Source organism: Gallus gallus, chromosome 2 (genome assembly GCF_016699485.2).
Source record: "Gallus gallus isolate bGalGal1 chromosome 2, bGalGal1.mat.broiler.GRCg7b, whole genome shotgun sequence".
In the NCBI taxonomy this organism is placed as follows: domain Eukaryota; kingdom Metazoa; phylum Chordata; class Aves; order Galliformes; family Phasianidae; genus Gallus; species Gallus gallus.
Genome location: NC_052533.1, coordinates 20,387,127 through 20,402,693, shown reverse-complemented (window position 1 = coordinate 20,402,693; position 15,567 = coordinate 20,387,127). Strand labels below are relative to the sequence as shown.

Here is a 15,567-nt window from a genome sequence, read left to right as displayed (position 1 = left end):
AATTTCAACAATGACAATAAGGAACAAACTTATCTGCATGTACTTTACTGTATACATTACAAAAAAAAAGAAAGTTCTTTCACTTGCAGAAACTTACAGGTTACCTCTGTGACCTTCAGAGGTCGCAGTGTATCTGCATAATGAACTAAATAAGGTAACAGCCTGCCAAAGTCATTCAATTTTCTAAATAGCTACTAAGTGCACAGCTTAATTACCAGTACTTTCCATATTCACAAATTATGTAATAGGCCTGCCCAAGCAGATTTTCAGGCTGGAATTGCCTGAATGTAAGGCTGAGAGCAGCACGAAAAAGAGAAATACCAGAAGCAAAGAGTGGCAGCTAACCTTCCACCCTTAACCAGAACAGCAGCCACAGACTCCACGCTCAAACAGCTCCAAGTCCAGCACATTATGTGGCCCGTTGACACAGGCATGGAAAGTCTTAACTGGGTCTCATCTAACCAATTCCATCACAAGGAGGACTGCACCCCAATCTCTTGTAATCTGCCCAATGTTAAATGTTGCAGTTGAAGCAATTATTCCACAATGGCATCCTCTGGTTTTCACACCTCCACCTTTACTCCGATCCCTCGATATTCTAGTCTGTTCCCAGACACAAAGGGTAGGAAAGAACACCCTCTGCATACATCCCTAAACTTTGGCACCGGTTCCCTTCACCTGTAGCTGCAATTATCACCACAGTGCTAAAAGGGTAGGGCAGAAAAACAGTTGGTTTAAGCTGTATAAGCATTTATCACTTACTGTGCTCAGCATACAAACAAGGAATGCGACTGGCACTACAACCCCATCCCCCAGATGTTCGCACCTTAGGACTATGCAAACTACAGTTCCTCATCTCACTCTTTTTTCTAAAGACCCCCAATAAGGAGCTGGAAACTAATTATCACAGCTGAACAGAACACACTCCAGCACTGGATCAGTTCAATGGAACCATTATCAACATGCACATCCAAAGCTCATAGTGGGAATGTGGAAAATAATCCTACCTATGAAAAACCCGAATGTTCTTACACTGAAGATAAAATTAGACCATTCCATCTAGATATAAATGTTCTCAACTCACTGACATAGCTGCTATTACTTAAATAATCAGCCATCAGTTCTGATGGGGATGTAGCAGCCATAAAGACAAGCCTTTCCAGATACAATGAATTGAGCTTGACAGTAGAAGACAGGATCAGCAGGGCAGCTGAAAGGCACTAATTTTGCTTATACTTTACCATTCTGACCACGAATACAAAAGATTTCCCATATGATACAGAAATTACTGTACAGCTTGATATCTAAAGAGCTAGCATCAAGGGATGCACAGTTGTGTTTCTCCCTGGCATGCCTATCACTAAAACACTGCCCTGAGTCTAACAGCCCTTGAATCACAGTTCAGCACTTCTTATTCCGTAAGTGCCAACGTCCTTAAAAAATGGTTTAATAGGATATCAGACTGCTCAGAGTGGTAGGTTTTGCTGTAAGATATCAACACCTTCTGAATACTGTATATAAGAACACCGGTCCACCTACATCTTACCGCACATACTACAAATACAGCCGTGTAAGAATCAAAGGTTACTCTGAACACACTCCTTTTCTTGTTGCAAACATTGTTCACCAGTTCTTAATGACACACGGGACAGTCAAGCTCTGAGGACACAGGACATGGGCACACTCTTCACACGGTGTCCTTCCCTCCCAAAACAGTGAGAAGAAAGCTGCTAACCCACCACCACAAAGGCTAAGCTTCCACCCCAGATGACAGCCGTAGCTACCGGACCACACAAGCTACAAGGCTCACACTGACCGTGCTGGAGATGTTTCCCTCAGCACTGCAGGCTACTGTTAGCCAAACACGTTTTCTTGCCTTCGGTCATAACCGTGGTCCTGGTGGGCACGGTGCTGGGCCCCTGATTGAGATCTCCCACCAGAAGAGGTGAGGCAAGGGGGCATGGGCACGGAGTAGCATCTCCCCATCCCAACACGGGCTGCGGGGCACAGGGCAGGTGCACCTCGCCGTGAGGGCACGCTGTGCCCAACGTACCTGTGCGGATCGGGGCAGAGCAGCGTGCCGGGGCTCCGGCCGGGCCCAGGAGGGCCGCAAGTTCCTCACGGCCGGAGGAGCCGCGCCTGGGGGGGGGGTCTGGGGCTGCCGCCCGGGTTCTGCTCGCGCCCCAGCGAGGCCGGAGGGGCTGCGAGAGCCAGGGCTCGCCCTGCCCGCCGCCCAGGCCCGCGGGCAGCCCACCGCGCCGAACAAAAGGCCCGGCCGAGGCTCGGAGACGTCCCGCCAGCCCGGGGGGCGAGCCCGCAGCCCCAGGCCTGTCGCCGCCGCTGCCCCTCACCGCCGCGGCGGGCCCCGCGGCGGGCACGGCGGGATGGCTGCCGGGGGGAGACGGACGCGGCGCAACAGCTCCGGCAGCGCCGGGGGAGGGGGCGGCACAAAGGGGCCGGCGGCAGCCCCTGCCCCGCCGCTAACAAAGCTCCCGGCCCGGGGGTCGCGCCGCCCCCGCCGCGGGGCTGCCATCCCGGCGGGGCCGGGGCTGCGGGCAGGGGCAGCCGCGCCCCACGGCCGGAAGGGCCCGGAGGGCTCTCCCACCGCCGCCCCCCCCATCCCGGCCCCCCGAGTCGGCCGCCCGCAAAACGCAGCCCCCCGGGGCCGCGGCACAAAGCGGGCCGGTCCCGCCGCCCCCCTCCCCGCACCGACCTTGAGCCGCCTCGGGCGCCCCTAAGGTTTTGGTCACCGCCTTCCACACGTTGCAGCCCAGCAGGCAGAGGAGAAGCGCCGCCGACCTGCTCATTTCCACCCGCCGCCGCCAGCCGCCGCCAGGGAGGGAAGCGCCGCCGGAGCCGCTGCCCGAAGGAGGAGGAGGAGGAGGAGAAAGAGCCGCATCAGGGGCCGGCCCGCTCCGCGCCTCCCTCCATGTTGCCGCGCGCTGCCCCTCCTGCTTTCTCCGCCCGCCGCATTGTCGCCCCGCCGCGGCTCCGCGGCCCGCGCTGTCCCCCCCAGGCCGGGTAGGAAGGAGGAGAGGTGGGAGGGCCCCGCTCCGCGCCGGGCGCGATTATTTCATTTTATTTTTTCCTCCTCCTTTTTTTCCGCTCCCCCCCTCCCGCCAGAGCAGCCGGGCTCCGCCGCCCGCTCCTTAACCCTTCGCGCAGCCCCGCGCCCCGCCGCGCGGCCCGGCACCGCAGCGCCCCCTGCCGGCCGCGCCCCGCACCTCCCGCGGAGGGCCGCGCTCCCCACTCCGCTGCCAGCTGCCCCCCCCCCCCCAACGCCGGACCCCGCGGCTCTACACGCCCGGCACCCCCCCCCGCGGGGCAGCCCGCCCTCCCGCCAGGTGCTGCGCGCTTACCTGCCCGGGGGGGCGGCTCCTGCCTGGCCGCGCTGCGCCGCCGCGTTCCCTCAGCAGCTGCAAAATGGCCTCCTCGGCGGCACTGCCCCCCGCCGCAGCCCGGCAGGGGACGAGGCGGGCGTGATGGCTCACGGGGGCTCGCGGGACCCGCGGCCTGCCCGCCTGTTGCAGACGGAGAGAGCTTTTTAAAATAAACAAACGCAACAGCAGTCGAAGACCCACTGAAAATGAACGTATCTACTGTTTCAGCTCTCAGAATTGATTAAAAACCAAAAAAAAGAAAAAAAAAAAAAGGCTATAGCAAAGGGGGGCAAGAAAGGAAGGGCGAGTGGCTGCAGAGCAGATGCCAAAGGCCGAGGTCGTAGTTCTGCTCCCGTTGGGCCACAGCCTCGCAGAGCCCCGGGGATGCAGCGCTGGGGATCACGGCTGTGCCTCTGAGCCTCCCTCACCGGTTTGCATTGCACCATCCCTCAGAGCATCGTTTGATGCACTTCTCCAGGAGACAGAACACAGCGCCGCAGCACTCACTTCTCTCTCCGTGGCACTGCTGAGCGTTGGGCTTCCTTGGGGAGCCAGGGCAGAGCTCCTCATGTTTCCTCACCCCTGTCAGGGACAGCTACTATGGAAGGGTTTTACACAGCTGTGCAAAGCAAAGCCTCGGCCCCCCGGCTCGCAGCTTTCCCATGATCTGGTCCCAGTGCTGCCAATGCTTCAGTTTGTCTGCATGGCTGAAGTCTGTGTACCCTCGCAGCAGCATCTTGTGGCTTCAGGTTTTACTTGCAACATAATTCTAATTGTAAATAAAATCTACCATAAAAATATGCTATGTATTTATTTGTAGAAAGCAATACAGTCCCATATTGCTTCAGTGTTTAACCAGAGTTGCTGCACCACAAGCTGTAGGCTGTTCCTTTTCTGAAGTTTGTGGACCTCATTTCTCAGATGTGATAAAGCTGACTGCAGAGCTCAGGTATATTCCATTTTGTTTAAGAGAAACTCCAATTGATCGTAATTTATTTTACTCTAATGTTATTGTTAAGCTGTTCAAATACATCATCTTAGATTTGAGAAATACTGTGTAGACTTTGCAATCCTTTTTCTGTGGGTTTTTTTTTTTTCCCCTGATAATTTGAAAGATTTATTTGTAAAACTTGGTCCTATGAGAAAAGTAGGTACGGAAAGGCAATTCCATTCACAGAAAAGAGCAAATGAGTGCATACAGGTCATCTGACCTACTTCCAATTTATCATAAAACAAAGACTTGAGTATCATAATCTCACATCTGGACTGAACAGTTACACGCATGGTCTCAATAGCCCCAAGGATTTATAGCAGAAACTGGATGAAAGCTTGGGGACTATTAGTTACTGTGACACATTCCTTCATAATGAAGGAACTTTGGCTATACGGTTAAAAATTGTACCTGATCTACCATCTTTGGGCACCCATGGAGTGAAATTAGCAAAAAAAAGATGAGTTCATAGCTTGAGAGTTATGCATAAGATATCTCTGTCCCTGAGGAAAGCTAGGCCAATTTGTTACAATGAACTAATGTTCTATTATGTTCATAGTAAACAGATAGTATGGCCTTTGCAACATCAGTGGTTGACTATTCCAAACAAATCTATTATTGCTATGTGAAAATAATGCTGGTTTAAATTTTAGGTTTAAACTTAATCACTTCAATCATCTCAAAGAAGGTGTTATTCTACCAAAAAACTACCATCCTTTGTCTCTAAGTTAGCCATTTCAATAAATTACTACAGCTGCACATTGAAAACAAATCAACAGTATAGGAGTGCTTTTCCAGTTCTGATCAGCATGTCTGATTAGTTGTAGCAATGAAAACAGCTTTTAAGTATTGCATGAAAATGCTTCACTTTATGCAGAGCGGAACTTAGCAACATTCATGTTTTTGCAAGGGAAAGTTGAAGGAGGGTGGAAAGTACTTCTGTGAAGTATTCAATTAAGCTGGATGTTTATTATTAGGGTTCATTCATATTTTGCTAAGAATTTTGCCATCAAATGTTGGCATTGAATACTTCATAATGATAAAGCTCTTTACATAGGGCTTGACCATTTTTTTCAAAAATAGGAATATTCACTTTTTCACTAGGAAACAAATGGTCTGTTTCAAGATTCAGTTTTGGCTGCATTAGTTCACTTGGCCCATTACGCAGTGAATTTACATCTCAAGAAAAGGAAGTTTCCTATTTCATAGTAAAAGTTGCAAGTATGTGAAAGTTTAACTTTGTTTTCCAGTCCTTGCCATCTTCCTGCAAAGAAGAAAGACAACTTGAAGCCACTTACAAAAGCACTTTCCCCTCTCTTGTGGCTGTAAGTTGAGAACTACCACTCACTGGAATTGGAGAACTCACTGGCATTCTAGACTGCTTTTGCCTTACTGTGTTGCGATTTGCTGCCTGACTTGAGTAAGCTACCTTAAAGTTATGAAAGTTGGACCAGAGGAGGTTCAGGTTGGATATTAAGAAAAATTTCTCCCAGAAGGAGTGATAATGCATTGGAACAGGCTTCACAGGGTGGTGGTGGAGTCACCATCCCTGGAAGTTTTCAAGAAAAGTGTAGATGTGGCACTGAGAGACATGGCTAGTGGGCATAGTGGTGGCGGGTTGATGGTTGGACTGGATGATCTTAGTTGTCTTTTCCAGCCTTAATGGTTCTATGATTCTATAAAGTCAGCTTCACTAGATCAGTGGTCTCATAGCTTTGGGGTTTTATGGACTGAAACAGCTTGCCTGTCTGAATTACACAGCTAAGAAATGTCAGTGTATGCTACCACTTCACAGAAGCCAATTAGGTATGAAGAAAGAACAAGCATTTATTCAGAGATCTCCCATTTTTAAACAATATGTAAGTTAATTCCTAGATATTGATATTACAATATCTGATTTAACGATAGTGTACCAGAGGGTGAAAAGAAAACTGATGGTTTTCATTGTATTCTCATAAGTAATTTGACCTACTGAGATGAGATGCAGATACCTGATCCTAGTAGGCTATGCAGATTTGAAATACACAACCTGCATATTCAATACCACATACTGCCTATGTTAGCTCTCTTTATTGAAGCCCAAATATACTTACAGACTACATTGTGCACACAGGACTTGTCTCTTTCCCAAGTAAGTTAAATTTACATATATATAATTATATAATTACATGGTAGCACTCTCATAAATGCACCCATTCATGTCATGAAACAGACCTAGTCTTCCAAATCTTGAGACTGTCCTTCCACCCTTCTTTCAGTGAGTCTCTAATACTGACGTATTGGTAATGCCATTGATTTCTGTATGAATACTCTCTGTGACACATGGGATAGCTCATGTCTCAGAGTTCAGTTCAAGTCCTCTTCATACTTAAGCAAATATCTGTTATGCTCCAGTCTTGTCTTCATGCCATTTTTTTTTTTGCCGGTACCTGTTGGCTAAGTGCCTTCAAAAGAAAAAAGGAACCAATTAACTGTGGTTTGAATGAATAATATAGGACAGATGTAAATAACATTAGAATACAGTGAAATGCCCTGAGACAGGTTTCACTGAGAGGTTAGCTCTAATTCTGGCTGTTTCTATTCAGAAAGGATATTTGAGCTCTAGCACTGGTGGTGCAGTGGGGTGGGATGGCTAGACCTATTCCTATCCCATGCTGGGAAAGAAAATTTCCCCTTTCTAAAGCATTGTGTATTCCTCCACTCCAAGCTGAGGCTACACATTACACGTTCTCACATTGTACGAACAAATACATTTCTAAATAGTTGACCATTCAAGTCTTGTGTGCTTATGTACTCACATGATTACCTATTACTGAGGCTGTCAGTGCCAGGCATCAGACGACAGAGACACTCAAAGAATGCCTTGGAGTATGCGCTTCACTTTGAGGTTAGGCTTAGAGTTAACATTTTCAGTATTCTATGGTGAGTAGTTTCAGAGCTGCTTTGGAATGGCATGCTGAATGTGCTTATACAAAACCCAAGGTGATTAGTTATTTCTCTTCTCTCCCACATCTTCTAGCACATTTTTTTCAGGTGGCAATGTCTGAGCAACGCTCAGACAGCCAATGACAAAGCCATAATATATAATGTATAAACAGTTAAATATTTTCCACATATATTAAGTCCAGTGATCAAGAATGTGCAAAAATTTGTCATAAATACAAATGGTTGTACCAGTCTGTGCATTTGAGAATGGCTTTGAAGTACGTTTATCATTTCTAGCAGAGTTGTTGCTTACCAGTATGCAAGTTACTTTACATAGGCAAGATCTCACAAAACTAATCTTAAAACAATAAATAAATAAAGTGAATGTCTGAATACAAAGCCCTGAAAATTGTTTTGCAATGCTCCTGATAAGTGGAGCCAGCAACTGATTACTCATCATTTTCACATGGACCCTCTAGGAGATACCTAATCTTGTGTCTTTCAGAGAGAAAAACAAAATTTCCCAGTCTGGACAAGAATAGCTTCTTATCCTTACTGCAAATATGGGAGTGTTTGAATACAACTGTTGTTTTAGTGGCACCCATGCTGTGTGTGGATATAAAAACATAATGCTTTCTTTGGCACAAATATCTTTTGCCCTGAAGATCTCAGACCATTTCAGTATTGACCTACACATGCTGTTCTATTTATATGAAAGTCAATGAATACCTATGTGTGCTAGTAAGGTGAAGAAATGTTTGCCTAAACAAGACCTAAGTGTTTGTTTACATGGGGAAGTCAGTGCAAAATGCATCCCCATACCTGACTGCACAGTAAATTCCTCAGTAGTCAACAGGATGCAGTCTAGCTCAAACCTTCAGTAAGCATGAAAACCCAACTAGATTTTGTTGCCCGAATAATATATTAAATAAATGAATACTTTTCTTGTGGGAACTGCCAGAGTAGGACAAGGCTGAGATTAGAAAAAAAGACCTATAAGCACTGCCTACAGGTTGCAGAATGGAGAGTGCGTAGGAGCTGGGGTGTCTAGAAATTGAAGTGAGAGTTTTAGGAGGCTGGGCTGCAGCAGCTGCAAAAGGTCTGGGAAGCAAAAGTAGACCTGAAGCAGAGATGAAAGAGTGACCAGGGAGTCAGTGGGCTTTGGGAAAGAGAAAGGAGAGGTGGAGAAAAGGCTGTGGGGGGTCTGTGGAGTTTGTGGTAACTACAGGGGACCCCAGCATCTGTGACTGTGTGCCTCTCCTCCTATCATGGTCTGCTCAGAAGGTGGGCTGATCACTCTTGTCTTCCCTTTTAGATTCCTTCCCTTTCTTAGCAGAAAGAGTTCAGGGTGAGGCATGAAGGTGCAAAGCAGGTTCAGGGTTGTCATGGTTTTATGATTTTTGGTTATCAGTATTCCACATCATAACATCATGCAGCGTACTGGGAGTTAAAGAGCAAATGCTCTAGTTCTGGGTACTTGTCCAGAAGAGAAGAAGAACTACGTTCCCCAGAAGACTGTTAGAGTACTGTTATCATTCCTGCTCAGGGGAACAGATATAAGGCCTTTAGGTCACCTGACCTGAGTCTTCTGCCCTTTCTTCTCTTCTCATCAGGCTCACTTTCGGATCGTCTCGCTGCTGTTCCCGACTGCACGCAAGGCTTCAGTATTAGTGTAAGGCCTTTAGCTCTTGGACAATCCTTCTTTCAATTATATTTGATTTTATTAACAATTATATTGTATTACAGTGTGTTATCATGCATTCCGATACTATATTTAGTAAATTAGTCTGCTTCTCCTCAGATCGTTGCTGCTGTTTTTTTTAATTGCTCTTTTTTTGTGGGGGGTCCCCTGTTTCCCTTTTCCAGAGGCATGGATTTTGCAAAAAAAAAATCCCTCCACCCCACTAGTCATGGAACCGGGCCGGACCAGCCCATAAACCGTTGACAAGGGTCAAGAGCAGTGTCAGGGAAGAGCAGAACTGGGGCAAGAGACGGGAGAGTAATAATTGCCACTGCTAGAAGATCGTAGACTCCCCTCTGAAATGGCAAATTTTCCTTCTACCATTTTCCTTCTCTTTGCAGGAACAACAGCAAGTCTGGCCCTGTGCATTGCTACAAAAGTTGAAGTTCACTTCTAGGAGCAGTGAACAATCCATTGCCCTCTTGGCAGGTGGGCTATGGGGAAACATCTGTCCCTCACTGGAGGAAAACAGCATCGCCTATAGACTATCTTGCACATGGACAAATGGACTGAAACAATTAATGAAATAATAATCAGTTGTCTTGGAAGTAAAGAGTCTGGACTGACCCTCAACTATGTAAGGAGCCTGGGGCACAGGTTTTCAAAAAAGGCTTAATACCCTACAGGTCATAGTTTCACAGAGGAAAATGAAAGTTCAATAATACTGTGCAGTAACCTTTCATTTTTCTGAAGCAATTCTTATAAACATTTGGTGGAAGCATATGATGGAAAAGGCAGCCAGATATTATTCTGCCAGTCCAGCACAGAAATCCCAGTCTTGGTGCTTGTCTAAGCAAGCCATGCACCAATACTTACATTTGATGCTATTGAATTAGAGCAGAACAGATTAGAACCTTATTCAAATGTGCAGCGGCTGAAGTGCCTCTGTAAATGTGGAGATATGCTAAAATCAGCATATGGAGATATGACCAAACTAATTTATACTTGTCCAAGATGTTTACGCAGGGAATGGGCCATAGAGGGCATATTGCCTTCTATATATAGAGGGCATATTGCCCTTATGGGCAGCTTACTAACAGCAAACAAGCCAGAATCCACTAGTGCTAGGCTGAATGAATTTCATTTAACTGAAAGACCAACTATGAATATGATTTAAAATTAGAACACTGTCAAGAAAATGAAGGTCTCTTTATCTGACTACCAATACTCTACAGCATAACTGTGGTTATGATTCATTTCAACACCTGCTATCTCTTACCCCAGCTCTCATACCAAGGTGCATGTCTTTGGTCTTGCTTAATGCTGAGAGGCTAAGTACATCCCGATCTCAAGACTACTTCTTGTAAACCTGAAAACTTAGCACCACATGTAATGCATCAAATGCATAGATATATGCATAGAATTGCATTAATTTCTGATGTTCAGCATCACTAATCCTAAACATCCAAAAAAAGGCAAGACACCTCACTCCCACTCACTCTTGACTGGAATTATTTAGCATATTGTTTGTCCAGATTTTCTTTTTTATTAATCTCTAAGGTGTTTTTTCTGCCTTTCATAAAGATTAATTTGAAACAAACAACAAATATTGCAGAGTCCCATATGAACCCCTGCCAGTGAGAGCTAAGGATTTAGTAAGTCCACCAACAAAATAAAATCCCTGATATGATAAGAGAAGGTGACAACACTGACACTAAGAGTGTCATAACATGGCTATGATGAAGAAGTAGTGTTCATCTCTAAAATCCTTTTCCCCTTTTGTGCTATTTATAGCTCTGTTTAGCTGAAGGGATGATGCCATCCTTCTGATAGGGGCTCGAAGAACTTAAAACTTTCTCTGGGGAAAGCTCGATTTAAGCACTGCTGGACACTACTTATGGGATTGAACTGTCAAAAGCAGTTACAACACAACAGAAACGATGTCAGATGTAAACAAGCCAAACTGTCTTTGTGCTACAGTAAGGGATGCCAAAAGCAAACAAATAAAATAGGATCTTTCTAAAGCAGCGTTTTCATGTTACTGACTATACCTCAGCATCTTTCCTAAAACTCCCAGTAGCTTTTGACCAATTGTAAGGGCCTGACTCTCTATGTGAACCACCTGATGGAGCTTAGATCCTCATACTGAGCCAAGTGTTGCTCCCAGCCATCTCCCCATGTAAGGACGGTGGTGCAGCTCCATGGGAAGGTGAGGGGGTGCTCACGTCCAGCCAGGTACAGCCACTGGAGCCACTCAGCTGCCCCGTCCTTCTCAATGCCAGTTCCTTCTGTTCCCTCCCTGCAGTTCAACAAAATTAAAGTGCAAGAGTCTTTCCTAATGGCCCTAAGATGTCATTAAGAAGTTTTATACAGATCTTAGTATTCGGAAAAGTCATGAAACCATATCTTAAAACAATAATTTTCACAGAAGTTCTCCAGACAATTGTGTCAGTCACCTCCTGCCTGTGGCTGCCCTTCCTCCCATCTGCCTGTCAGCTCTGCTTTCGGCCCTCCTCTCACTCAGGACACTTTGTTTTTTCCTCATGGATTCAGCTACATTACCATTCATTGTTCTTCTCTGATTTCTTTTTCTCTTATTTTAACTGTATTTTCAAGCACATAGGTTTTGCAGTTGGGAATTATGAACTTCTCCTTTCCTTTATCATATTTTAAACCTGCTTACTGTTCCCTCACCCAGAATTCTAAACACAGAACTTCCTTTCTTCCTCCTTTTTCTTTTCCTCATATCAGTCTTATCTCATGCACATATCCCAGGATATCTTTCTAAACATCACCCTTTCCTAGCCATGCTTACTGCCATTTTCCTGTTCTAGCAGCCAAACGCAATCTCAATTACAGCTTTCCCCAATCACTCCCACCTTCCTGCTCCAGCTTCTTCCCTTCTTCAATTAAAGCTGAGCAACATTCCTTTTGACAGAGCCAACTTTGCTGCTTATCTCTACTTTGTGCCAGTACACCTGCTGACTCAAACAGCCAACCCTACGTCCGATTATTTTTTTCTACATAAGTAACGGAGAGTTATGTTTTTCAAAGTTGCAGCTCAGGTTTTATTTTAAATGTAATTATGCAGGAGCAGCAGCTTAAAAATAATGGACTGTTATCGGCAATTTACAAAGGTGGAGAATTATGCTACAATACTGGAACCTCCAAAATACGTACCCTTCCAGGGTTTATCTGAGCTTGACGTTAAAAATATTTCAGCTATCCATTTCACCACATCATACCACCATCAGCACCAGCCCTTACTAAAATTAATTTGTGGAATATCTCATTTTTATCAACCTGCTCAAAACAAAATATTGAGGCAGTTATTCGTGCTCCTTTTCTCAGATGACCGCTCTGCTGCAGCTGACTGCCACACATCCCATCAAGGCCTGGCAATCTCTGAGACAGCCACAGCTGTGCCAGCAAATGCACCTAGTCCCTTAGCTCCCCAGGGCCCTGCTTTAAATTAGCTGCTTCTAAGCAGTGCCGCTCCCACCACAATTAATGTGATGTGCATTGTAAGGTTTTTTTCCTTCTGTCACTATGCTCATGCTCTTGTTATGAATGTCAAACTCATGCACAGTTTGCTACTAAATTGTCTTATGTGATGTACTTATGTGATGGATTAAATTCTACAATATTAGTATATGGAAGCTGTTTGGTTTTTACATGTGTTTTTGCTTATATGTGATCTCAGTGGTTTACTTGCTGTTATTCTGATTCTCACAGTTGCAGCTGTCCTAGAGCTTAATGTCCTAGGAAGCGCCTTTGTGTACCTGTGCCCTTTCCTTGCTCTGCCATCTCTCATTATTTCAGAAGTAATCAATCAGAACCCAACCCATCACCCTTTTGCTGCTCCCCACAACCTATGGAAATAGAAGCAGACACACAGTCCTGCTGAGACTCCGACTGCACCCATTCACAGCACATGGCACAGAGGGAGGAAACAGCAAAAAGGAGAGGAGAGGCACAGAGCAAAGTAAAGGTGTGGAAGGCGACGTCAGAAATCTGCTGGAAGGGGATGACTGAGGGACTGATGAACTATGTAAGCGTTTCTTCTGTGAAGGGAAGAAGAGATGGCAGTGCTCTCTATGCCAAACTTCAGGAGGGAATTTAGTCCTCACCTTAGTGAAGAGGAGAGAGCAGCTCTTTACCTGCGTGTTTAAGATACAAACGACAGGAGAAAATGAAGGGGTTTCACCTGAAGACTAAGAAAATTAAAAGACTATTAGCTGTTATATTTAAATACTCTTTTATTATTATTACTCTTTTATTATTTTTTTTTCAATGTGGTTCACTGCTTTTCTTTTCTGAGTGCACTGAGACTTAACGTCTTTTGTAAGCTAGGTGCAGCCTGGAAGTCAATCACTATACAGGCAAATATTCATATATCTGTGCTGGGACTTTTCCAGGCCAGGTTTTGCATATCCTCCCCTCTATTTCCCTGCACGCCTATTAGAAATGTACAGAATTCTGTACACTTCTCTCTTTTCCATTTTATTCCTGTATTTGCCCAGAGAATGTAGATATGGCTGAGTAGTCTGCTCATTTGAACTGCAATACTTTTCACAGCAAGCTGGAGGTACAGTAGGTCACACTGACTGAGGCATAACAACAGAACCCATCACCGACTTCTAATTACACCTGGCATCTGTCCTGTTGATTACGAATATATCAGAGTTGAACATTTGCTGATACTTCTATTATATGACATTGAATAAGAAGGAGAACAGCTATGCTCTTCCCATTCTTCTTTCTGAGGGCTCTGTCTGAAACAGATGCCACCACAGACTTCCAAGGAGAGCGTGACTGAGAGATGGAGCATCTGCAGGTGGTTCCACCTGAATTATTCATCTGGAAAAGACTAAGCTTAAGCAGCATGCATGGTAACAGAGTGAAATGAGAAATGCTGAAATGATAGGCAGGACTCTATTAATTTGTCTCATGGATAAATAAGGCAGTCTGTCATAATTCTTCCTAAATACAGCTGGCTGGGAGGGACCTGTTTCGTGATCATGCAGAAAAACATTGAGTCTTCACAAGATGTGCAAATGTCAGGTGGTGGGGCTGAAGCACTGCTAGAGTGCTTTTGTGCTGGGGATTCGGGACCCTTTGGAGACTGCCCTGGGCAGGGCTGGTTCTGCAAAAGGAGAAGCATACAGCTGCCTGTGGAAGGAGAGTCCTGGGAACAACAAACTCATGGCTTTCCCAGACCCTTCCTCTCAGCCCTGCTTGCAGCCTGACACGCCGACACACCATATGCCTGCTCTGGTTGGGGTTTACTCATCTTAATCTTGCACCAAATCCTGTGCTGCTTCCTGAGGAGCATTCACAGCCCCTCACTGAGCACTCCTACACCCCTGGCCGCTCCATGAACTTCCTCCAGCTTGAAGTATGCTTTCAGTAAAGGGGGATAAAAAGCGTTATTATCAGTCTCTGCATCCAACACAGAGAAAATCTACTGAAGGCAAACAGCGTGTGCCCATGTGTTGAGAAGAAAGAGTAGACACTAAAGAGAAATATTACTTTTTTTTCTTCTTCTTCCCCCAGAAGAAGAGGAAAATCAAGAAAAAAACCAAGAGTTTCCTTTTAGCCCAAGAAAAACAGACAGGTCCCCAATATGACTGCCTACATTCAGAGTGCAAAGGACCTCAGTACCTCTAACTGTCATGCACTGCTCTCGGGAATGTCTATACAAACCATCCCCACTAAAATGAAGGACTTGGGATGATCATAACCTATGTGAATACTACTGAAATGTCAACCATAGAAAATTGGAACTGTTTAAATGTTAGGCTTGTCCTTGTATGCATGCGCACACATGTGGATATGCGCTAGTTACTGAAAATGGAAATCCTATAGTACTGACATGGAATCTGTACAGTTAAAGTATGCTTTTCTTATATTTCCTCTCCATGAAAACCAGAATACTGGCCTTTTTAAATTCTTACGTAGGTAATGTTAATATGTATGTTTATCAAGATGCATCAATACATTTATGTACATAGAAATATATCTCTGAATGCCACTGGTAGGCCTCTACGCATATATATTTACATATTCATATAACAGAAGTGTTAACTTAGTAAAAAGTTTTCATTCCTTGTTCACTTTAACATCTGCAGAGCTGGTATCATTTTTAAAAGAATGGCTGTATTATATAATGGTGCATAAACATTATGTGTTTAATAAGCAAAAATAAAAGTACACTGGTAAAATTTTATAGCTCATGTTCTTACTTTTCAGTCTCTGAGGAATGCTTCAGAACAGTGTCCTGACCTTAGAGGCAAAGCATGGGGATGACTGGAGTACAGCTGATAAACCCTGCTGGGATTATCACCTCCCTGCTATTGCTCTTGAGACAACTGAGAGGGCACAAGGAGGAAATCAGTAGGGGCTGGAGGAAAGGGTGAGACTGACAAAGATGAATTCTAGGGGCTGGGAAAGTTGAGAAGGTGGCTGCAGGGAGTTCTGGCTGTGGAAACGTTGGGAAAAGGCAATCTGTGATCCCAGATGAACCCTAATGGAAAGGTTTTGTTTAAGAACTATGAAAAACTTCATTTTTCCTTAAGCTGTGTCATCTA

General features: G+C 45.1%; 1 protein-coding gene across 4 annotated transcripts in view; it reads right to left on the bottom strand.

The window, feature by feature from the left end:
* The window catches only part of FAM171A1 (family with sequence similarity 171, member A1), an 84,921-nt gene extending 81,829 nt beyond the window's left edge, over nt 1–3,092 (bottom strand). For all 4 annotated transcript variants that reach the window (XM_046938332.1, XM_004939262.5, XM_046938333.1 and 1 more), the window contains exon 1: nt 2,714–3,092. Coding sequence is in view for 1 of the 4 variants with exons in the window: in XM_418631.8 (XP_418631.2) it covers nt 2,714–2,807 (94 nt within the window). In the remaining 3 variants the exon portion in view is untranslated. The remainder of the gene's footprint in view (nt 1–2,713) is intronic.
* Between the last annotated feature and the right edge of the window lie 12,475 nt (nt 3,093–15,567).